Below are 25,333 nucleotides of genomic sequence, written 5' to 3' on the forward strand. Positions count from 1 at the left end.
TCATACTCTGTTGAAAGAATTTCTGGCATCAGTGATACGGGAAATATTTTTTGAGCAGAGGAGGGCAAGGCAAAGGTGGAGAAAGGATGACCTGAAATCATCACCCTGTCTACCCTTTAATGTAGAGCATATGTAAATTAGTCATATAAATATTAGTATTTCTATAGATATTCTCATGTAAACATTTATTCTATCTCCGTTATGGGTTGCAGGCAACCTCAGAGCAGTGCCAAGTATGGAGTTCTGCGGAGTAGAAATAGAAGGTATGAAGTAAGTACCCTCAATTTGCTGAGAAATATAAGATTGAGTACACCTGGAGTGTGGCAACAAGGAGTAAGATATGCCCAATTTTCCTAAAAAGTGAGAGAGAAATGTCTTTCTTTACCCCATTCTAGTTGCTTGCTGCTTTCCTGGCACCATACGTAGTGCTGAGTGCGCCATTGTGTGTGGCATGAACTGAAAGCATCAGTGGCACAGGTGGGACGGCTACGTTATAGGTTCTCAGTACTATTATTGGAACCCCACCCTCCATAGACCACCCTTCTATTTTCGCGGAAAACCAGGACTTATTCAGGTCACAGGGCTTCGACCTATCACTGTAGGAGCCTGGCTCGCGGGGCAGTACCCACTGTTGATTGATACACGGTATGAGACAATTTCTTGGGTTGAGGAGCCGCGATTGGCGGAGCCAGCCAGTGGTGCTAAGCAGGGTATTGGGTACTGCGTATCGGGGATGCAGGTTCCTGGGTGGCCACAAACATCACCCGGAAGCCTGAATATGGCCTCCACTCTACAGGGCGCGCAGCAGGCAGCACGGCCGCTATTCAGGGCGCAGGGCCCGGGCCCGAGCGGCGTGCGCGTGCGCGCGTGCGTGGGCGCGCGTGCGCGCCGCCGCCGCCTGTGGGTTGGCTGGTTATTTTGCAAGCGGGAGGGGCCGTGCGCGCTCCTGCCTCAGGCCTCTGTCCCCCACCCCACTTCCCCGGTCCCAGGCTCTCCTTCGGAAAGATGTCGGACACGGCAGTAGCTGACACCCGGCGCCTTAACTCGAAGCCGCAGGACCTGACCGACGCTTACGGGCCGCCAAGTAACTTCCTGGAGATCGACATCTTTAATCCTCAGACGGTGGGCGTGGGACGCGCGCGCTTCACCACCTATGAGGTTCGCATGCGGGTGAGTCACGGGGTGAGGGAGACAGCTGAGGGAGGACCGGGCGGCGCGGGCGGGAGGGGGGAGGGAGGCTACCGCGGGGACAACTAACGGCGGGGAAGACGCCTTAGGGGTCATTTGGGGGTTAGGGGCATAATAGGCTTGGAGAGAGGTCTGCCGATTCAGTTGTGACCGGAGGATGCAGAAAACTCCTGAGGGAGACATCGGACGGGGATGCAGGAAAACTACCCATGAGGAAGTGAAGCATGGCTGGATAGGGTGGGGTGGATGGAAAAAGATTAGAGTGAGGAATTCAAGGAGATAGGAATCACTGCTGTAGCGACAGTAGGAAGGGAGGGAGGATGGAAGAGGGCTGGGGGATGGAAAGCCAAGGCGATATATCGCTGAGCTCCATAACTAAACTAGGTTGCGGGAAGTCTGAAGAGGGAGGGCAGGAAGGACGGCTGCTTTCTAATGAGGTCTTCCTGGGATAATGGAGTTAAGCAAAGCCTTGAATTAAAGGGAAGGTAGATTCCAGAAAAGGCAGACAGCGGGCTTGTGGGAGCAGAAATAAGAAAGGGAGTCTCCTTGAGACCGAGCGCTTTCCTAACTTGTGTCGGATCAGCATCTGAAGGAGATAAATGTTTTATGCTTAAGTTTTCGCAGGTACTACATTCTGTCTCGCCTTGAAACCTGGCCTTGCCCTGGGATTGGTGCCTTGTCAGTCACTGCTTTCATTCTATGCTGATCCTTTAGATTTGAAGTATCCAGAATGTTTATTTCAGTATTTATTGACACTCTTTCAGTATTTATTGACTCTCAAAAAGCCATTATATGAATGGCTTTTTGCCCTTTCTGTCCTAGATTACCCTTCTGGATTCTGACCCTGGTCTGTAGTTACTTTAATACATGACATTTCAGAACTGCCCAGGAGTGGCTTCTTCCAGCATGCATGACAGAGGACTTTACTCTAGTGCTTAGCCCATAATGCAAGGATGGAATGTCCAGATAGAGTATTTGGTTTACAGGATCTTTTGCCCACTTGAAGTGGTTATAGGCAAAACAGTTTGAGAATCATTTTCCAGTTTTCCATATGTTTTCTTCTCAGACTAAAAGGCCAGAATATTCTCTGTGGACAGCATCCTGCTCAAACAGCATTGAAGAACTAAAAGAGTGTATATGCTTTCATTGTTGAAGGAGTGAATTGAATGAGAAATTGTGGTTTCCTACTCGGGCTTTGAAATCTTACTGAGAAATGATGATTTCCAGATTCCAAGCTTGGCAAAGTCCAAACTAAAGAAAGAAAAGTGAATAGCAAAACATGAGAAACACTTGTCTATATAAGAACTATTTGAAATCATGTCTTTGGGGGAGAATGGAATTTAGGTCCTTTAGAATATGATAAAAGCGGGAAATTGTCACTGCTGGAGAACTTAGTTACCTGAGGGAGCTTGGGCGTAACTAGTACAGCATAAGGGCTGTCTGCTGTGGGGTTTTGGAGACATTCGATGCATTAGCCAAGAGTCTTAGGGATTCTGAATGAAATCGCTCTTTACTCCAGGTATTCTTTTGTTTTTTTAGAGATGGAGTCTTGTTCTGTTGCCCAGGCTGCAGTGCAGTGGTGCGATCTCGGCTCACTGCAACCTCCACCTCCTGGGTTCAAGCAATTCTGCCTCAGCCTCCCGAATAGCTGGTATTACAGGCACATGCACCATGCCTGGCTAATTTTTGTATTTTTAGTAGAGACGGGCTTTTGCCATGTTGGCCAGGCTGGTCTTGAATTCCTGACCTCAAGTGATCCTCCTGCTTCGGCCTCCCAAAGGGCTGGGATTATAGGCATGAGCCACCACGCCTGGCCCTACTCCAGGTATTCTAGTAACAACAGGGACTGTTCATCTAGTGCCTGCTGTGTGCCAGGCACTGAACTAGGTTTTAATTTGTCTTAATCCTTACAAAACTTCGTTTTACACATGGGAAACTGAGGAGGAATGCCGTTTAAGTAACTTGCCCAAGTACACATAACTATATCTGACAGGGCTGGGATTTTAACACAAATATGTCTGACTCCATATTCTTTCTACTACACTTCAGTCTCCTTGACAACACTTAGTAGCAAAACTTTAGCATGTAAAATTTTTCTACTCACTAAACTTTTAATTGGTCCCTTCCACAATTTTTTTTTTTTTTTTTCGAGATCGAGTCTCGCTCTCTCACCCAGGCTGGAGTGCAGTGGCATGATCTCAGCTCACTGCAACCTATACCTCCCAGGTTCAAGCGATTCTCCTGCCTCAGCCTCCAGAGTAGCTGGGACTACAGGCATACAGGCATGGTGCCACCACACCTGGCTAATATATATATATTTTTTTGAGATAGAGTTTCGCTCTTGTAGCCCAGGCTGGAGTGCAGTGGCGTGATCTCGGCTCACTGCAACCTCTGCCTCCTGGGTTCAAGTGATTCTCCTGCCTCAGCCTCCCAAGTAGCTGGGATTACAGGCATGCACCACCACGGCTGGCTAATTTTTGTAGTTTTAGTAGAGACAGGGTTTCGCCATGTTGGCCAGGCTGGTCTCGAACTCCTGACCTCAAGTGATCCATCCGCCTCAGCCTCCCAAAGTGCTGGGATTACAGGTGTGAGCCACCGTGCCCAGCTTGTTAATTAATTCTTTGAGACTAGGTCTTGTTCTATTCCCCAGGCTGGAGTACAATGGCACAATAATGGCTCACTGTAGCCTTGACCTTCTGGGCTCAAGTGATCCTCCCACCTTAGCCTCCTGAGTAGCTGGGACTAAAGGCATATCCCATCATACCTGAATTTATTAAAAAATTTTTTTTGTAGAGATAAGGTTTTATAGAGACAGCCTATGTTGTCCAGGCTGGTCTCAAGTGATCCTCCTGCCTTGACCTCCTAAAGTGCTGGTATTACAGGCATGAGCCACCATGCCTGGCCACTTATTTATTCTTTTTTTTTTTTGAGATGGAGTCTCACTCTGTCACTCAGGCTGGAGTTCAGTGGCACGATCTCAGCTCACTGCAACCTCTGCCTCCTAGGTTCAAGTAATTCTCCTGCCTCAGTCTCCCCAGTAGCTGGGTTTATAGGTGCACACCATCATGCCTGGCTAATTTTTATATTTTTAGTAGAGACAAGGTTTCACCATGTTAGCCAGGCTGGTCTCGAACTCCTGGCCTCAGGTGATCCGCCTGCCTCAGCCTCCCAAAGTGCTGGGATTACAGGCGTGAGCCACCGCGCTTGGCCTTGTTTATTCCATTTTTTTTTTTTTTAAGACAGAGTCTTGCTCTGTCACCCAGGCTGGAGGGCAGTGGTATGATCTTGGCTCACTGCAGCCTCCGCCTCCCAGGTTCAAGCGATTCTCCTGCCTCACCTTCCTGAGTAGTTGGGATTACAAGCACCTGGCTAGTTTTTGTATTTTTAGTAGAGACAGGATTTCACAATGTTGGCCAGGGTGGTCTTGAACTCCTGACCTCAAGTGATCCGCCCGCCTCAGCCTCCCAAAGTGCTGGGATTACAGACGTGAGCCACTGCATCCCGCCCTTAAATAAATAATGGTTTAGTAATATTACTTTATATGAATCTCACTCCATTTCAACCTGTTGACATTCCTTGAACCTTGACGATCCTGGATGGAGTTTAACTAATGTAAGTTGGCCAGTTATTTGGCTTTTGATGGCCTATTTAAGAACTGGATCCTGAAAAAACAATTTCCTGTGTCAAGGATTACAAAGCATGATGTAGTGTGGGGTCTGTGTGAAGCTCTAATAGAGTTTCGAGATGCTCTTTTCCTGCCAAGAGACAGTTGTGGAGAGAGGAGATAACTAGTTTATTTTATTCATCCTCTCACCTGAATTGACTGGCAGTAAATATGGTCAGTATTAATACATGTGGTTGGCCATTTCTATTTAGAACTTGTAGGCAGGAATGAAGATCAGGGCTTTCTGTCTGTCAAGGGATTCGTGTTGCCACTAGAGCCTTGGGAATCTCAGTGTTTAAAATGTAGGAATGAGCTGATTTATATCAGGGAGCAAGCTTTGGTAAGCCAACTTTTGTAATGGCGATTTCTTCTGCATTTTCTAGATGAGGAGAGGATTAAACAGACACATAGAGTCTCTATTAATTAATTGAGCATTTATTGAGTAACTTGCATATTCTGCATTTTAGAAGATGCAGAAGTAGTCATAGTTTCTAATCTTAATGAGATTAGTTAGTTAGACAAGGCAAACATGATGCATAAAACAATAGTATATCAGGCAATGCTAAAGTATGAATGTCAGAAGGGTTCAGAGAGGAGGAAAACCAATAAATCCAGTTGGTGTTGTCAGGAAATTTTTTTGTATGAAGTGAGAGTTGAGTAAGCAGTGGTAGAATGGAGAGGATTTGGACAGGAAGAGCAGAGGTAGGCATACCTTGGATGTGTTTTTCTCTTTACAGGGAATTTAAATTCACTTTTTAAAGGAAAATGTAGTATGTACACATGATAAATTCAAATTTTACAATGAAAAATGTGACTATTCCACCCATTCCAGTTGTCTTATCTTACTCTCGAAAGTCAATCACCATTACCAGTATCTTTTCATAAATACTTTATTCATCAGTGTAAATATATACATACATATCCTTTTTTAAAACACAAATAGAGGCAAGCTATGTGTGTGTACACACACACACACACACACACACACACACTGTTCTATATCTTTATTTTACTACTTAATATCTTTCCATACTGGCACATAGAGATCTTTCATTTTTATTTCGAGAGACAGAGTCTCTGTGCCAGATTACAGTAGCATGATCACAGTTCACCATAGCCTTGACCTCCTGGGCTCAGGTGATCCCTCTGAGTAGCTGGGACCACAGGCGAGCACTGCCACTACACCTGGCTTTTTTACTTTTTGTAGAGATGGAATCTTGCTATGGTTTCCCAGGCTAGTCTCAAAACTCCTGGGCTCAGGTGATCCTCCTGCCTTGGCCTCCCGAAGTGCTGGGATTATAGGTGTGAGCTACTGCACCTGGCCTTCACATTCTTTTCATAGTTATTTAATATTCTACTATACAGGTATACCATAATTCATTGTAACCTATTGTCTATTCGTAGACATTTATTATTATTATAAATAATAAAATGCAATGAAACTCTTTTTTTTTTTTTTTGAGACAGAATCTCACTCTGTCTCCCAGGCTGGAGTACAGTGGTGTGATCTCGGCTCACTACAACCTCTGCCTCCCGGGTTCAAGTGATCCTTCTGCCTCAGCCTCACAAGTTGCTGAGATTACAAGTGTGTGCTACCATGCCTGGCTAATTTTTGTGTTTTTAGTAGAGACGGGGTTTCAACATGTTGGCCAGGCTGGTCTTGAACTCTTGACCTCAAGTGATCTGCCCGCCTCGGCCTCTGAAAGTGCTGGGATTATAGGCATGAGCCACCAAGCCCGGTCAAAACTCTTATACGTACATATTTACATACTACTGCAAGTCTACGTGTAGGATAAATTCTAAGCAGCAAGGGACTTCTGATCATCAGCTGTGACAAGGTTGGATGTGGTAAGGGTTGGTCTTTACCTGGTGGTGATTTGAAAGGTTATAGGAGCATGATCCATAGAAGCTATTTCTTCATTGGGACCTGTCCAAGTTACTCAGACAGGTGGCTACCACAGGCTGAACATTACTTTCCATCTTTCTTCTTTCATTTTTCCTTCTATGTAGACAAACCTACCTATCTTCAAGCTGAAGGAGTCCTGCGTACGGCGGCGCTACAGTGACTTTGAGTGGCTGAAAAATGAGCTGGAGCGAGATAGCAAGGTATGGCCTTGTTCTCTGTGTGGCATCTTTGGAGGAGGAGATCTACATAGGCTGAGGGGGCATACAACCACAGTCTATAAAGTCTTGAAGGGAATGAAGAGGGTGAACACATTCTTATCCATCAAATCTCAGTATTTTAGATCGGGGGGATAACCTTTTGAAACTTGAAAGTGGTAAGTTCTGGCTGGGCACTGTGGCTCACGCCTGTAATCCCAACATTTTGGGAGGCAGAGGCGGGCGGATCACCTGAGGTCAGGAGTTCAAGACCAGCCTGGCCAACATGGTGAAACCCCGTCTCTACAGAAAATACAAAAAATTAGCCGGGCGTGGTAGTGGATGCCTGTAATCCCAGCTACTTGGGAAGCGAAGGCATGGGAATTGCTTGAACCTGGGAGTCAGAGGTTGCAGTGAGCCGAGATCGTGCCCTTGCACTCCAGCCTGGGTGACAGAGCAAGACTCTGTCTCAAAAAAAAAAAAAAAAAAAAAAAAATAGAATAAGAAAGAAAGTGGTAAGTTCAGGACAAGTTTTTTTTGTTTTTTTTTTTTTAAGTTATTACTTCACTTAGTCGCTAGTAAAGTTGTACAACTTAATTCCTGTAGGTGCTAAAAATGGAAAGTCTAGTGTCAGGGAAATCCTAGCTAAATTCTTGAATGGTAGTGGCTTGTTAAGGAAAGTGAGGATTATTTGGAGTTTATTTCCTTCTTTTGAGGTGGTAAACCTGTCCTCCCAGAGAAACGGATTAATTTTTGACCTGAGCCATCCTGACTGTTCTTATGGTATTAGTTCTTGCAAGTTGCTGGCTGTGGGACAGGATAGACCCTATGCCTAATAAGAAATGAGGTACACAGTACTTTACCATCTCATTCCCACTCTGTCTCTCTCCCATGTGGCTGGAATTTTGTGTGTGCCTTCAGATTGTAGTACCACCACTGCCTGGGAAAGCCTTGAAGCGGCAGCTCCCTTTCCGAGGAGATGAAGGGATCTTTGAAGAGTCTTTCATCGAAGAAAGGAGGCAGGGCCTCGAGCAGTTTATTAACAAGTAAGCCAAGTTCCTGGGGGCTCCACTTGCTACTTTTGCCATCGTAGTCTTTCTTTATGTTTTGTTTACCTCACCTTTTATTTGTATTTATTTACTTATTTATTTATTTGAGACAGAGTCTCACTCTGTCACCTAGGCTGGAGTGCAGTGGTGCGATCCCGGCTCACTGCAACCTCTGCCTCCTGGGTTCAAGCGATTCTCCTGCCTCAGCCTCTGAGTAGCAGGGATTACAAGCACAGGCCACCATGCCCGACTAATTTTCATATTTTTAGTAGGGATGAGGTTTCACCATATTGGCCAGACTGGTCTTGAACTCCTGACTTTAAGCGATCCACCCACCTTGGCCTCCCAAAGTGTTGGGATTACAGGCATGAGCCACCGCACCCAGCTCACCTTTTATAATGGGTACTATGATGTGGTGCCAATTATGTGGTGGGCTGACTGGACAGTAAAACTCCATTCCTTTGAGTAGAATTCTGATCCTGTATGTCAGAGCCTGAGAAAGCACAGTATGTCGGTTGTATCTAGGGATTTCCCTGTCTTGCCCCTCTATTCCCCGTCCCCTCTACAATATTAGGGTTGAGGTGGTACCCTACCGCTGTCCTCTACTGGCTTGAACCTTAGGGCTGACCTTGCCCTTCCTCCCCTGTCCACATCCCCATCCCTCTGCTAATTCTCTCTGATTCTGAATACTACTGATAACCATCCTGGTTTCTTTATAGAATTGCTGGGCACCCACTGGCTCAGAATGAACGCTGCCTACACATGTTCCTGCAGGAGGAGGCAATTGACAGGAACTACGTCCCGGGGAAGGTGCGCCAGTAGGAGCCCCTCTCACCACCTGCCCTCTACTTTCCTGCTGAAATGACATTGGTTTTTACACTAAGCCTCTCTCTGTCTTTGATCTGAAGTTGGCTGCCCATCTCCTGGCCTGATAGACTGTCTGGCATTGTGCTCCCTGGTACCTGACTACACCATGTGGGCACTCTGCTAGGATCCTCTTCTCTGAGGAGAGGTGGGAACCCACAGGCAGATGCCCTTTGCTTAGGGTTGGGGTGGGTGGGTGGGGGGATTAGACTGGACGGCAATTTCTTGGGCATTTACCCATGCCAGAAGGCTAACCTGGGGGGAGGGGGGCGCTTGTGCTGGTGAGGCACTTGGATACATACTGATGCTGCAAGTCCAGGGGATTTTTCTTACTCTTAGGTTTAACCAAGAACACTGAGCAGGGAAAAACCCTGCCTTTCCTAACTGCATGTATTTTTTCCTTTTTGGAAAGGTGGTAGAGACTCAGAAGCTTTCCTTGTTTTCTCTAGGCCTGCTCCCAGTTTTCTTAACAGTTTCTTTTGTTGCTTTCTCTCTCCTTTGTTGCTTTCCATGGCAGTAATCCTCCTAGAGTCCAAGCAGTCTGTTGTATGGAGCAGGGTGTGTGGGTTTTCTGGGCCCATCATTATGGCTGCTTCAGAGTCAGAAGAAAGCCATAGGGCAGTAGGGGAGCTCCTATTGCCTAGCCCTTCTCCTTTTGTGGCTCCCACTCTAGCTGCCTATTTTTGCTCATCAGCTGGTGAGTCAGTATGGGCCAGGAGTTCTCCCTCCCTAAGCCCTTGCTACTTTATGGGTTAGCTTTGCAGGTTTGGTGGCTTGAGGGGTGGGGGCAACTCACCACTGCCAGGTAACTCCCTGAAGGGTGGGAGTGGATTATCTTCTAGGCTCTTCCCGGCGGTAGGGAAGGGCATCAACACTGTCTTCCTTCCATTCTCCTTTCTCCCATCCCATTTAGTGCTGCCACAGGGCAGAAGCACACAAACCAACCACACAGTCTCTGACTTCTCCTAAGCACTTTGAGCTGTTGAATGGGGCTCAGGGGCAAGAATTTTTGCTGCCCTCCCCAGCGTGGTCACAGGGTTATTGAACTGCCTGCACTTGTTTCTCATGCAACTCCAGCATTTTCTCCAGAAGTTGAACTATGGATAGCAGCTTGGTATGGATTTCCTAAATCTTAACATCTGAAGCAGCTTCTTGAGGCTGGCAACTATCCTGGTTTCTGTCTGGGAGGGGGTGGTTTGTTTGCTGGGGCCCAATGTCTGTCCTAAGTGGTGGGGTGAGAGCAAGTTAACTTTGGTGCCAGGTGAGAGGTGGGGGCTCTTTGCTTAGACTCCTTATCATGGAAAGATTGGAGTTTTCTATGCAGGGTGTTGGGGAAAAGGATTACTGATTCTGACTGACCCTGATCAGAGGGATTAGGATTGTATTTTGACATAGGATTTGGAGCCCATCTAAATGTTGAAGTTCCTTGAGACAGCTCTCCAGCTGCTGAGCCTGTGCCAGGGGCTAAGCAGCCCCAAATGAGAGGCTCTGCTCCCTTTCCCACCTCGCCAATGTTGTTGTTGCTGCCTTTTTTATTTGTATCCTCTGTTATAGACATTTTTTAAAAACGATTTCTTCTTTCATTGTGCACAAGTGCTGAGAGTCTGAGGCCCCATTTCTGCTGTGTATATATATCCTGACTCGGGGCTTTTATTCAGCAAACTGTTCATTCTTCTGTCAGACAATGTCATATTCAACTCTGTTCATATTAAACCACTGTGAAGCAAGCCTCTGTTTTCCTGCTTAAGTTGTAAATTTAGTATTTTTTAGTGTCTAGGATATGCTGGGTATTATGCAGAAATCATACAATGTGGCCAGTGTCCTGAGGTAATGTTTTGCATTTAAATTTTTTTAAAAAGCAGAATCTTAACTTATCTTAATGATACTTACCTATCCTTTTTGCAACTCACAACTGACTTTGTCACAGAGGTAATGCATCTGCTTGCAGGAAGTAGCTGTAGGCTCAGTACCTGTGGTTTGAGTCACATTTAGCAGATTTGGTTTTTAAGCTTGTGGGTTTGTGCTAATTTGGGCAGAATATATTTATTATATATATTTATATGTGTGTGTGTGTGTGTGTGTCTGCATATGTAATACATGTACATAAACACATGAATGTGTTCATCCTCTGACACACCCACACAACACCAACAAACATTTCTTCTATAGGCTTTTTACCTCAATTGACACTGTTTTTTTTTTTTTTTTTTTTTTTTTTCCCAAATAAGTTTGACACAGGCAGAAAGGTGGGTGAACTCTCAGGACTTTTGGCGGGTGGATATTCATCTGACCATTGAGCTCTGAAATGGTTTCCCTACACAGAGAGGGTTTTGGCAAGGGTTGGAATGAGGGGAGGTAGCAGTCTTGTCATTTAGAAAATCAAAGCTAGTTTTAATGTAGTTCAACATGGAAAGAAGGTATAGAAAGTGATGTGTTTAAAACATTAGCAAATTAAGGCTGAATGTAGTTGGCTTATGCATCCCTGTAATCCCAGCATTTTGGGAGGCTGAGGCAGGAGGATTGCTTGAGCCCAGGAGCTTGAAACCAGCCTGGGCAACAGAGTGAGACACTGTCTGTACAAAAAATTTCAAAAGAAAAAAAAAAAAAGGAAATTAACATTACTTAGCAGTATTTGGTTCTAAGCAGAAGAGTGGGGGCTGTGAGGAAGTTGAGGTTTCTGGTAGTTCATGAATGAGATGACTAAAAATATCTGAGGGGATAGGGAAGAATGGGTATTTCTGTGAAATAAAGGAAAGTAAGGGTAAAGAGAGATGCAACCTTCGTAGGCAGCAGTGTTGAGAATGAACTGCAGAATAAATAGAAAAGCAGCTATAAAATAAAGTGTTAACAAAAATTTGGACAGATGACAACTCATTTAACAAGTGCTAATAGTCTTCTGTGTCTGGTCCTCTGCTAACAGCAGGGCTGGGGATAGGGTGGAGTGGTTGTGGTACAAGTAAAATATGATATTACATTCTCTTTTTTCGTAGACCTTAAGAGTTCAGTTGAAGAGATGTTTAGCTGGGTGTGGTGGCCTATGCCTGTAATACCAGCACTTTGGGAGGATTGCTTGAGTCCAGGAGTTGGAGACGAGCCTGGGCAACTGAGTGAGATCTCATCTCTACCAAAAAAAAAAAAAAAAAAAAAAATTAAAAATCTGGCCAGGTATGGTGGCACATGCCTGTAGTCCCAGCTACTTGGGAAGCTGAAGCCGGAGGATTGCTTGAGCCCAGGAGGTTGAGGAGTGAGCCATGATTGTACCACTGCACTCCAGCCTCAAAACAAAATGAAGAGAGGTCTATACAAGACAGGAAAATGCTAGAGACAAAGTAAGAGATTCAGGGACATCTGGTTAGTTGTCCAGTCTTTTTCTTTTTTTAAAATATCAGGCCAGGTAAATCTCTCTTGGATGTCAGATTGGCCATTTTGGCACATGAACTGGGCTGGGCAAGAACCCTAAATCCAAACCCTGTTACCCATTAACACTGAGGAGAAGCATACTTTTCTTTGATAAGGAATTCTAATTTACACAGGTATTTGCATGTTTACTGCTAATTAATCCCCTTTATCTATAGTGCAGAAAGGGCTTAACCTTATGCTGGAACCTGGGGGACAGAGGCTAACAAAAAATTTTAAATATAGCTAGACCCAAAAGAAGTCTAAATCTTCACATTCCAAAGATGCCTTATCTACCCTTTGACCCATTCTTTGAGACAAGGAATTAAGCCAGTAAAGGTGGGAGAGGTGGATAACATTCAGGCTTCTTTGGAGTTGTTTGATAGTTATCCTACATGAGATACTTTTATGTTGAAGATATTCCTACTTATATGTTGAAATATATGCTGTAATAATTTAAGTAAAATTACTTTCTTCTGTGGAAATGTAGAACAGCTGCTCACTGAAATGGATATTTCTTCATATCCTTGAAAACTGTTGAGTCACCCTTAGTATTCTCTTCTTAGATATAATAAGTTCTAATTTTTCCTTACTTGGCTCATTTTTAACTCTTTTATCTTTTTTTTTATTCTGAAATCTCTCCAAGGCCCTCACATGTCCTCAGGTTGTAGAGTCTTAAATTGGACAACACTTTAATTACAGCCTGAAGGTTAGGTAGTTGTTATTCCATTTATATATCTTAGTATTTGAGTTTACTTTTGAAATATAAAGTCTTGGTGACTAATTTAGCATGTGGTTCTCTGCCACTCCCTTCCTGACCACCCACCACCCCTCATTCTTATCTTCTTTTTTTACCTTGTTTGTACAAAAACCAGTTGTTGCCTATTTTATTTCTTCTCTCCATACCCTGTCTCTCTGTCTATGCATTTAAAAACAGAGAACTCGTTCCTTATAAAACAGATAAACCAGGGATAATTGTCAAGATCAAAAAAGAATTCTTCAAATCACTGCAGGCTTCCTTTAAATAGGTGTTTCCTATGGTGGTGTTTTTATATAGGTCATCAACTACTTTATAAAGAAACTGAAGATAAAGGGTTAAGAGGCAGTGCCAGTTGAAGAACAGTTAGAAATTGGGATAAAACAGTAGTTCTTAGGTAAACAGTAAAATACAGTTAGATTTTTTTTTTTTTTTTTTTTTGAGGTGGAGTCTCACACTGTTGCCCAGGCTGGAGTGCAGTGGCGTGATCTCAGCTCACTGCAATCTCTGCCTCCCAGGTTCAGGTTCAAGCGATCCTCCTGCCTTAGCTTCCCGAGTAGCTGGGACTACAGGCGTGGCGCCATCATACCCGGCTAATTTTTGTATTTTTGTTAGAGACGGAGGTTTCACCACGTTGACCAGGCTGGTTTCAAACTCCTGAGTTCAAGTGATCTGCCCATCTCGACCTCCCAAAGTGTTGGGATTACAGGCGTAAGCCACTGCACCTGGCCTGATTTATGTATTACTTTTCAAGAGAATGTTATACCAATAATATTTTTTGTCTAGATACAGTGAACTTTTCATCATCTGTACTAATGGAGGCATATACATTTTAATTTTGTTATGCATTTTGGTTGTAACATTTAAATATAGGGATGTCTAATCATAAAATTTAAAAATACTTCATACTTTCATCATACTGAAGACTCAGGAAGATCTGAAAAGAAACAGAGTACCAGGCCTGGAATAGAAACCTGACTTCTAAAATTGGCTATATAGCTAGCTGTAGGACCTTAGTTGAATTGCTTCACCATTTTAGGCCTGTTTTCTGAACTATACAATGAGGGATTTCGACTAAATGAGGGATTTTGACTAAATGATTTCTGAGGTATCTTAAATCTCTAGCTTTTTATGATTTCCCACCCTTGCCAAGGAGTTGAGTAAACATTGGAGGTGATGCCACCAAAAAAGTGAAAGCACAATTTTTCCTGCATATGATGGAGTTTGTTGTAGTGTAGTTAGTTTTCTCTTCCAGAAATGAACGATTATCCTGATTAGATTTTGTTTGCCCACATCCTGTTATATCAAGTCATGAGTATAACCCCATTGAAACTCAGAGTTGATTTGGTTTACGGTTGTCCTAATTGTATCCTAGGTCTTCTAGCTGAAATTTTAAAATGAAGTAGTCACCCCATGGAGTTATTTATTTATTTATTTATTTATTATTTTGAGACAGAGTCTTGCTTTGTCGCCCAGGCCAGAGTGCAGTGATATGATCTCGGCTCACTGCAACCTCTGCCTCCCAGGTTCAAGCGATTCTCCTGCCTCAGCCTCCAGAGTAGCTGGGACTACAGGGGCACACCACCACACCCGGCTAATTTTTGTATTTTTAGTACAGACGGAGTTTCACCATATTGGCCAGGCTGGTCTCGAATTCCTGACCTTGTGATCTTCCCACCTCGACCTCCCAAAGTGCTGTGATTGATTACAGGTGTGAGCCACAGCACCCAGCCCCCATGGAGCTATTTTTATTTAAAACACATACATTATAACTCTATTGATCTGATTACAAAAGTGCCTATTTTGTTAAAATGTTTCATTGTGGTGATAAAAATTCAAAAATTATTAAAGTCAGTCAATAAAATTCAAGCAAAACATAAATGTGTAAAGTAAAAAGTGAAAGATTTTTCCTTAGTCCCTCTCACCACTCCCATTCTCCAAGAATAACTTAATTTGGTGCGTGTCTTCCCAGATGTTGTTCTGTGTGTGTTTATATATTAATATACACATATATACATATATGAATACCCACACATTTGTATATAGGTTTTTTTAAACAAAATGGGATATTACATGTACCGTTTTGCAACTTTTTTTCACTTTGCATTGTATTCTGGACTTCCTCTTGCATTAATACCTGGAAATTTACCTCATTTAAAAAATGACTGCATAATATTTCGTGGTATGGTTGTATCACAATTTAATGATTCACCTATTGATGCAAATTTGTCTCCAATCATTCACTATTATAAATAATGCTACATATAACCTTGCTCCAGCGTATAAATATTTCTGTAGGATAGATTTTGAGAGAAGGAATTGCTGGGTCAAAAAGTGTGTGCCTGTTACTGTGTGTGTGTGTGTGTGTGTGTGTGCGTGTGTGTAGAGATGGGGGAGGGGGTGGTCTCACTTTGTTGCCCAAGTTGGTCTCGAACTCCTGGCTTCAAACAATTCTCCTGCCTCAGCCTCCCAAAGTGTTGGTATTACAGGCATGAGCCACTGTGCCTGGCCTCATTTTACATTTTGATAGCTAAAGCGAAATTGTTTTCTTAAAGAATGCAGTTTAGGCTTCCAGTGACAGCAAATGAGAATGTTTCCCCACCCAAAGTGGGGAAATTCTGTTCACAAAAAGTTTACTTGCAAAAGTGGTAAAAGTTTAAACAATTGATAATTATCCAAACTATTTGGTGAAAATCGTATTTCATGGTTTTAATTTGCGTTTTCTGGTATGTTTAATTGTAATGATACCACTGTCAGGTTTTAGTTTCCCCACACATTTACTTTTGGTCGTTCTAGAGGCAGTATCTATTGTTGCTAATTGAGGATACTGACCACTCTTCACCATAAATAAACCATCACACTTAATTAAAGGCCCTGAGTGTAAGTTTCTTCCCATCTGACTCTGGGGGAAGATGAAGCGATTAGTCTAGTGACAAAGCAACATTATCTGAGGCGCTCTCACAACCAGTACCTTTTTCAGATTGTCATTACTTTAGGTCAAGCCCGGAGCAGTACTGACAGCTCAACTACATGCTCTTCTGATCTCATGGCCAACCTGCTTTGATACTCGGGGAAATATAACTTGGTCTCTTGAGCCACCATCCGTCCAGCTTGGACCCCCGTCTAGTTATTTCTCCCAGATCCATACCTTTGATTCCATGCAGGGATGGAACAAGGATGGGGACCAAGACCGTGATGGTGACCATAAGAAGAGGTCGGATTACCAGGCCTTCCGGTTGGCTGTCCACGTGTTAGTCAGAAATAAGCCTTAATTGGTCGTAGGCAATGGGAAGCACATACCCTCTTCTGATTGGCCTCTTAGTTGAGGGGTAGAACACAGGGAAACCTGCTGGTTGGCTGGAATGGAAGACCAATAGAAACGCCGTGGCGCTGCTTTCGAAAGTGAGGCCTGCCCGCGCCCCTGGAGCTGTCAGCCGGTTTCCTCGGAGCTCCAGAGGCCCGAGTTGGTAACTGCGCTTTCCTGCAACCTAGGTATCCTCTACCCCGGTCACGGTCACACTTCTGGCGTCTCAGAATGTCTCTGGTTGTGCCGCGGTGAATGAAGCCGTAGTCCGCTTGTCCAGCCCTTAGGAAGGTCCTGCCTTAGGCTGTCGGTTTCGTTCCACAAACGCCAGCCCGGAGCTCTTCCTGGGATGGGGCCATTGAAGTCATGGGCCTGGGGAGTGGGGATCAGGGACCAGGGAATGGGACAATACTTTGCGGGCCTCAGGATGAAGTTCTTCATTGCGAGCATTGTGACCCGATTCGCGGCGGAAGAGGGAGAGGCTGCACTCTGCGGCTGTGAAGGCCTTTTTTGTATTAAGTCTCAGGAAGGGAGCAGGAAGTGTGGTGTGACCCAGAAAGTTCCGCCGTCTAGGTGGCCTCCACCATTTCAGCCAGCCGCCGCCTCTGTTGCCTGATTTCACCCCTTGTGGCTCCTTCCTAGACTCATCAGCTCTAAGACCACTGCAGTAAGTAGATTAGCCCTTACAGCCTGTACTCAGAAAGTCCCCTTCCTCAATGTCAGTGGGTTTGACCTTGTTGCTTTTATTTATTTTTCTAATTAATTACACCAGTACATTCTCCTTGTAAAAAAAAAAAAAAAAAATCAAAACACTATACATATATGGGGCTAACACTTTGGCCATTACCCACAATCCTTGTCCTCTTTCCCTCTTCCCCAGAGTAACTGCTATTAACAGTTTGGTGTGTATCCTGGCAGCCTTCCAGGTCTTTTTTTCTAGTTATCATAGAAACTACATTGTGTTGTATTTTTATTTTGACAAAAATTATACCCTACTCTACATACCCCACAAGTTTTTTCATTCAGTGTTTTGGAAACATTTTTATTTTGGTACATATAGGTTTACCTTTTATTTTATTTTATATTATTTTATTTTTTAGTAGAGATAGGGTTTCACCATGTTTGCCAGGCTGGTCTCAAATTCCTGACCTCAAGTGATCCAACCGCCTTGGCCTCCCAAAGTGCTGGGATTACAGGTGTGAACCACCACTGCACCCGGGCAGATTTACTTCTTTTTTAAAAAAGTGATGTATTATGCCATAGTATGGCTATAAAACAGTTTATTTAACAATTTCCTTATTGATAGACTACTAGATTTTTTCTTTTTTTTTATTTTTTATTTTTAAATTTATTTATTGTTATTATACTTTAAGTTGTAGGGTACATGTGCATAACGTGCAGGTTTGTTACATATGTATACTTGTGCCATGTTGGTGTGCTGCACCCATCAACTCGTCATTTACATCAGGTATAACTCCCAATGCAATCCCTCCCCCCTCCCCGCTCCCCATGATAGGCCCCGGTGTGTGATGTTCCCCTTCCTGAGTCCAAGTGATCTCATTGTTCAGTTCCCACCTATGAGTGAGAACATGCGGTGTTTGGTTTTCTGTTCTTCAATATTTTGCTTTTGCAAGTGGTACTCCTATGAACATTCCTGAACATGACAGTTTCTCTAGTGCAGTGGTTCGCAAACTTTTTGATTGCAGGACCCCTTGACATTCCTAACAGAATTTGTTTATGTAGGTTTATGGCTCTCTCTATTCAATGAAATTAAAACTGGCCGGGTGTGGCGGTTTTAATCCCAGAAATTAAAACTGGGATTACACCTGTAATCCCAGCACTTTGGGAGGCTGAGACAGGCGGATCACCTGAGGTCAGGAGTTCGAGAACAGCCTGGCCAACATGGTGAAACCCTATCTCTACTAAAAATACAAAAATTAGCTGGGTGTGGTGGCACACACCTGTAATCCCAGCTACTCGGGAGGCTGAGGTGGGAGAATCGCTTGAACCCGGGAGGCGGAGGTTTCAGAGGTTGCACCATTGCACTCCAGCCTGGATGACAAGAGCGAGACTCTGTCTCAAAAAAGAAAAAAAAAAAAGCCAAATAACTTTTCCAAAGCAAGAAATATTATTGAGAAGAGTAAAATTGTTTTGTTTTGTTTTGTTTTTTTTTTTAGCAAGTCCCATTAATGTCTGGCTTAATAATAATAATACTCCAGACATCTGGAGTCTCATATCTGCCTTTACATTTGATCTGTTGGGATGTTTTGGTTGAGTATATCACACATATATTATTGTAAATGTATATGTAACAAAATTTACCATTTTAACCATTTTTAAGGAAACATTTCAGTGGCATTAAGTACATTTACATTGTTATATAACCATTACCACCATCCATCTCCAGACTTTTTTCATCTTCCAAACTGAAACTCAAAACAATAACTCTCCATTGTCCCCTCCCCCAGCCCTAGCAACCACCTTTCTATTTTCTGTTTCTATGAATTTGACTATTATAGGTAACCTTATATAAGTGGAACCATATGGTATTTGTATTTTCGTGACCGGCTTATTTCTTTTTTTTTGAGACGGAGTCTCACTCTGTTGCCCATGCTGGAGTGCAGTGGTGTGATTTCTACTCACTGCAGCCTCCGCCTCCTGGGTTCGAGCAATTCTCCCACCTCAGCCTCCAGAGTAGCTGGGACTATAGGCACGCTCCACCACACCTGGCTGATTTTTGTATTTTTAGTAGAGATGGAGTTTCAACCTGTTGACCAGGCTGAACACAAATGATCTGCCTGCCTTGACCTCCCAAAATTCTGGGATTACAGGCAGGAGCCACTGTGCCAGGCCATGACTGGCTTGTTTCACTTAGCATAATGTGTTCAAGGTTCATTCATGTTATAGGTTGAGTAATATTCCAAAGTGTGTGTATATACATACATACATACCACGTTTTGTGTGTCCATTCGTCTGTCAAGGACACTTGGGTTGTTTCCACCTTTTGTCTATTGTGAACAATGCTACTATGAATATAGGTATACAGATATCTGTTTACATTTCTGCCTTCAATTCTTTTGGGTATATATCCAGAAGTAGAATTGTTGGGTCATATAGTAGTTCTCACTTCCCTTCTGATGGACATTTATATCAGTGCTACTCAAACTGTATTCCATAGGCTGGTGCCAGTCGTGAACTATCACCTGTACACAAGGAGATAAGTATAGGAACCGAGGATAGGCATTTAAAACCTTTTATAGCAATTTCATGTGGCCATGACATCTAAGTGAATGATCACTTTTCTAGTAATTTGTTTTTTCTTTACAAAGATATCAGTCCGTGATGGATTGCAAATTTACCAAAACAACAACAACAAAAACCCAAACTGGCTCAGGTGTGGTGGCTCATGCCTGTAATCCCAGCATTTTGGGAGGCCCAGGCAGGAGGATCACTTGAGACCAGCCTGGGCAACCAAGTGAGGTCTCATCTCTACAAAAAATTTTAAAAATTATCTGGGCATGGTGGCATGTGCCTGTAGTCCTAGCTACTCAGGAAGCTGAGGCAGGAGGATTATTTGAGCCTGGGAGGTCAAGGCTGCAGTGAGCTATCATCATACCACTGCACTCCAGCCTGGGAAAAAGAGCAAGATCCTGTCTCAAACAAAAAACAAACAAACAAAAAAACCCAAATCCCTGATCTTTTGCCACACATGGTTTTCGTTTTAGTTTTTTACTGAAGATGGGATGTTGCTGTGTTGCCCAGGCTGGTTTCGAATTCCTGGCCCCAAGCAGTCCTCCCACCTTGGCCTCCCAAAGTGCTGGGATTACAGGAGTGAACCACTGCACCTGGTTACCACAGATAGTTTGAGAAGCACTGATTGAAGTGGATTCCAGTTTGGGGTGGTTGTTTGCCATTAACTCTTTTTTATGGACAATGTTTCTCTAAGGTAGGTACTGAAGAGTAGAATTACTGGGTTACTGGATCAAAGGGTATGTACATTTTACATTTTATTACTGCAAAATTGCTCTTCAAAAAGGCCAAATACTTCTAACAATGGTATATGAGTCCTTTTTTTGTGCCAGAAATGATATTCAAAAAAATGAAAACTAAGATGGTATATGAGAGTACCTATTTCCCTACACTCCTGCCAACACTTGATATCAATCTCTTAAACTTTTGTTAGTCTGTCAGGCAAAAAATATCTCCTCTTTATTCACAGTTTTCTGATTATTAGTGAATTTAAGTATTTTTTCATGTTTATTAACTTTAAATTTTGATGTAGTCAGATACATTATTCCTTTTCTTTATGGCTTTTACTTTTTTGTTGTTTTTTCATAGAGACAAGTCTCATTCTGTTGCCCAGGTTGTAGTATAGTGGTGCAATCATAGCTCACTGTAACCTTGAACTCCTGGGCTCAAGCAATCCTCCCACCTCAGCTTCCCCAGTAGCTGGGACCATAGGCACATGCCACTATACCTGGCTAATTAAAAAAAAATTTATTTTTGTAGAGATGGGGTCTCACTATGTTGCCCAGGGTGGTCTCTAACTCCTGACTTCAAGTGATCTGCCCGCCTTGGCCCCCAAAGTGCTGGGATTATAGGCGTGAACCACTGCACCTGGCCCAGCTTTTGCTTTTTTAGTCTTAAGTGTTCTTGCTCCAAGGTTTTAAGCATGTTCATTTATATTTTCTTCTCATGTGTTTCTTCCCCCCTTTTTCTTACAGCTTTATTGAGGTATAATTGATGTACACTAAACTGCACATCCTCAAAGTATATAATTTGATGAATTTGGACATATGTACACACCCATGAAACTATTACCACAATCGAGATAATGAACATGTCCATCACCTCTGAAAATGTCCTTGTGTGTTCGTTCTCATACATTTCTAAATGTGTGTGTATGTTCATGCACGCATAGATGCATGGATGTGTGCTGGGATTATACACTTTTTCATTTCTTAATTAAGGTAAACTTACATATAGTAAAATTCATCTTGAGTGTATGTTTCTGCAGGTGCTGACAAATGCATAAAGAAACAACTGGCCGGGCATGGTGGCTCATGCCTGTAATCCCAGCACTTCGGGAGGCCGAGGCAGGTGGATCACCTAAGGTCGGGAGTTGGAGAGCAGCCTGACCAACATGGAGAAACCCCGTCTCTACTGAAAATACAAAATTAGCCGGGCGTGGTAGTGCATGCCTGTAATCCCAGCTACTCGGGAGGCTGAGGCAGGAGAATCGCTTGAACCCGGGAGGCGGAGGTTGTGGTGAGCCGAGATCGCGCCATTTCACTCCAGCCTGGGCAGCAAGAGTGAAACTCCGTCTCAAAAAAAAAAAAAAAAAAAAAGTCATGTAACAACCAATACAGTGAAGATATAGAATAGTTTCATCACCTCAAAAAATTCCCAGTTCTCCTTTATAGCCTACTCCTCCCCTCTACTTCCCAGTAATCACTGCCTGTTTTCTGTCACTATAGTTTTGCCTTTTCAAACCTGTCATGTAATCATACAGTATATAAGCTTTTGAGACTGGCTTCTTTTATTTATTTTTATTTATTATTATTATTATTTTTGAGACGGAGTCTCACTCTGTCGCCCAGGCTGGAGTGCAGTGGCGTGATCTCGGCTCACCGCAACCTCTGCCTCCCAGTTCAAGTGATTCTCCCGCCTCAGCTTCCCGAGTAGCTGGGATTACAGGCCTGTGGTACCATGCCCAGCTAATTTTTGTATTTTCAGTAGAGATGGAGTTTCACCATGTTGGCCAGGCTGGTCTCGAACTCCTGACCACAGGTGATCCGCCTGCCTCGGCCTCCCAAAATGCTGCAATTACAGGCATGAGCCACCGCGCCTGGCCTATTTATTATTACTATTATTTATTTATTTATTTTGTTTTTTGAGACGCAGTGTCGCTCTGTCACCCAGGCTGGAGTGTAGTGGCGTGATCTTGGCTCACTGCAACCTCCCACTCCCAGGTTCAAGTGATTCTCCTGCTTCGGCTTCCCGAGCAGCTGGGATTACAGGTGCCGCCACCACGTCCAGCTAATTTTTGTATTTTTAGTAGAGACAGGGTTTCACCATGTTGGCCAGGCTGGTTTCGAACTCCTGACCTCAGGTGATCCGCTCGCCTTGGCCTCCCAAAGTGTTGCAATTATAGGTGTGAGCCGCCACGCCTGGCCTATTTACTATTATTTATTTATTTATTTATTTATTTATTTATTTATTTATTTATTGAGACAGAATCTCACTTTGTTGTCCAGGCTAGAGTGCAGTGGCATGATCATGGCTCACCACAGCCTTGACCTCCTGGGCCCAGGTGATCCGCCCACCTCAACCTCGTAAGTAGCTGGGACTACAGGCGCAGGCCACCACGCCCGGCTAATTTTTTTTATTTTTTGAAGAGATGGGGTTTTGCCATGTTGTCCAGACTGGTCTTGAACTCCTGGGCTCTAGTGATCCTCTCACCTCAGCCTCCCGAAGTCCTAGGATTACAAGTATGAACCACTACGACTGGCTGGTTTTAATTCTTTAAACTGTTTAGAAGTTACTTTTGTGAATGGTATGAGATATTGCTGTAACTTAATTTTTTTTCAAATATTGGGTTGGTGCAAAGTTATTACAGTTTTTGCCATTAAAAATGGCAAATTTATTTTGCACCAACCTAATAGGTAATCATCACAATACTGTTTACTTTCTCCAACGACTTGAAATGCCACCTTTATTATATACCCAATTCCCTTATACACACAAATCTGTTTCTGGACCATCTATTTTGTTTCACTGATGTTTGTTCTTACGCCAAAATTACACTTTTTATATTACTGCTATAGCTTTATCATAATTTTGATACCTGATAAAGTCTTCCCTCTTGTTTTCAGACATTTCTTGCCTAACTAGTTCACTTTTCCTTCTACAAGGATTTTTAGAATCAGCCAAAATATTCTCCAAAAAAATCTTGTTGAGATTTTAGTTGAGATTATGTTGAAATTTCAGCTTAATTTGGGGAGAGTGGATATCTTTACATTATTAAATTTTCCCAACATAATATATCCCTCTATTTATTAAAGTTTTCATTAATGATATGTCTCTCCTTTTATTGAGGCTTCTTTTATGTTTTACATTATTTTGTAATCCTGTGTTTACTTCTCTTTCTTTCTCATCTGTCAACTTTTGTTTTTTTTTGAGACAGGGTCTTGCTGTCATCCAGGCTGGAGTGCAGTGGCGCAACCATGCCTTATTGCAGCCTCAACCTCACTGCAGCTATTAACATTTTTTTTTCTTTTCTTTTTTTTTTTTTTTTGGAGAGACGAGGTCTCACTGTGCTGCCCAGGCTGGTCTTGAACTCCTGGTCAGTCTCAAGTGATTCTCCTGCTTTTTGGCCTCCCAAAGTGCTGGGATTACTGGCCTGAGCCACTGCGCCTGGCCTGTAAACTTTTTTGAGTGTAGGGACATTTTTGTTTCATCTCTATATTTGCAGTGCCTGACATATAGTAAGTGCTCAGGAAATGTTTGATGAGCAAATTACACCACAATAAGTGTTCCAGTATTTCATTAAAAATGGTGGACTTCAGCCTGGGCAACATAGTGAGAGACCTCATCTCTACAAAAAATAAAAAGATTAGCTGGGTGTGGCAGCATGTGCCTGTGGTCCCTGCTACTCAAGTGGCTGATGTAGGAGGATCGTTTGAGCCCAGGAGGTTGAGGCTGAGTGCACTTCAGCCTAGGCAACAGAGCAACACCTTGTCTCAAACAACAACAAAAACAGAAAAACCAAACTTGTGGACTTGGGAGTGGGGGGTTGTAGGGGGAGGGAAAATGGGTGAAGAAGGGGAGGTGGCTGGGGAATGGATGGGGGCCTGGCGGGAGCAAGCAGTGGAGCTGGGGTCCCTGAGCTCTGTCAGGAGGAAGCCAGGCTGCATTTTCTGGGCAGTCGGAGGGGACAGGTGGCACCAGAAGGCAGGTGGACTTAACCTGTCAGTGACTGCGGCCTCTGCCCATCCTGCCTTGCTGCAGATGCCTTGAATGAGGCTGCCCCACACACCCTGAATGATTTTTATAATCAGTGGATAAAGTGGGAGAAACGTGGAATAACTTCAAATACAGGTAACAGAATGTCTTCAGTCGTGAGGGAGTAAGCCATAGTGAAAATGTGGATATCAACTCTGACAGATATTTGTCAAAAACAAAAAGCATCAATATAGGAGACTCAGCTGCTCAGCAACAAAGTAGTCCCTTAAGAGAAAATGTTGCCTTACACCTGGCACGCCAGGCCCTTCAAAGAATTCTTCGAGGAGAAACCAACATTGTGCCACTGAAATCCCTCAAATTGTTGAAATAAGTATCAAAAAGGATAATGATTTTTGTGTTACCCCAGGAACAAGACTTGCACGAAGAGATTCCTACTTTTGACATGCTCCATGGGGTGGTAAGAGAAACATTTCTGTTACAATGACCCAGGATTCATTGGATACTGATAAAAAGCTTGGTAGAACTCAAAGTGGACTTCAAAGGAAAGAGAGGTGCTAAGCTCTGTATAGGACACGGACAGTGTTTCCAGAAGAACCAGAAGAACCGTAGGGAAGTCGCTCTCTGAGACAGGCTGCAGGATACTGTGGGCTTGTGTTTTCCCATGAGAACTTATAACAAGCAGTCAAAGCCTCTCTTTTCCAATTAAAGAAAAATCTCTTTCTGAATTAATGCTGGAGAAATGCCCTTTTCCTGCTGGCTCAGATTTAGCCCCCAAATGGCATTTGATTAAACAGCATACAGCTCCTGTGAGCCCACATTCAACATTTTTTGATGCATTTGATCCGTCTTTGGGTTTTTTTTTTTTCTTCTTTTTTTGAGACGGATCCATTGCCCAGGCTGGAGTGCAGTGGTGTAATCTTGGCTCACTACAACCTTGGCTCACTGCAACCTCCGCCTCCCGAGTTCAAGCGATTCTCCTGCCTCAGCCTCCTGAGTAGCTGGGATTACAGATGCCCGCCACTACGCCCAGCTAATTTTTGTATTTT

At 43.4% G+C, this 25,333-nt stretch overlaps 1 protein-coding gene and 1 pseudogene across 2 annotated transcripts; both read left to right on the forward strand.

The window, feature by feature from the left end:
* The first annotated feature begins 768 nt into the window (after positions 1-768).
* SNX12 (sorting nexin 12) lies at positions 769-10,593 on the forward strand. 2 transcript variants are annotated; one of them, XM_003917850.4, is made up of 4 exons: positions 769-1,170; positions 6,863-6,958; positions 7,874-7,998; positions 8,721-10,593. In XM_003917850.4, exons 1-4 carry the CDS (start codon positions 1,006-1,008, stop codon positions 8,821-8,823), a joined length of 489 nt encoding a protein of 162 aa, XP_003917899.1. In that variant the 5' UTR covers positions 769-1,005; the 3' UTR covers positions 8,824-10,593. The 2 variants fall into 2 exon arrangements, with proteins under 2 accessions (XP_003917899.1, XP_031516370.1); XM_031660510.1 differs by lacking the exon at positions 7,874-7,998 and having other exon boundaries at positions 871-1,170.
* Positions 9,451-25,199, forward strand: LOC101008628 (annotated as a pseudogene).
* The last annotated feature ends 134 nt before the right edge of the window (positions 25,200-25,333 follow it).

This window comes from Papio anubis, chromosome X (genome assembly GCF_008728515.1).
Source record: "Papio anubis isolate 15944 chromosome X, Panubis1.0, whole genome shotgun sequence".
NCBI lineage: Eukaryota > Metazoa > Chordata > Mammalia > Primates > Cercopithecidae > Papio > Papio anubis.

What these genes read in the sequence shown, in the direction of transcription:
- SNX12 (XM_003917850.4), top strand. Translation starts at nt 1,006, where the DNA reads ATGTCGGACACGGCAGTAGCTGACACCCGGCGCCTTAACTCGAAGCCG. An exon ending in CCTATGAGGTTCGCATGCGG is followed by an intron (nt 1,171 to 6,862) that starts GTGAGTCACGGG and finishes CCTTCTATGTAG; the next exon opens with ACAAACCTACCTATCTTCAA. An exon ending in CTCGAGCAGTTTATTAACAA is followed by an intron (nt 7,999 to 8,720) that starts GTAAGCCAAGTT and finishes GTTTCTTTATAG; the next exon opens with AATTGCTGGGCACCCACTGG.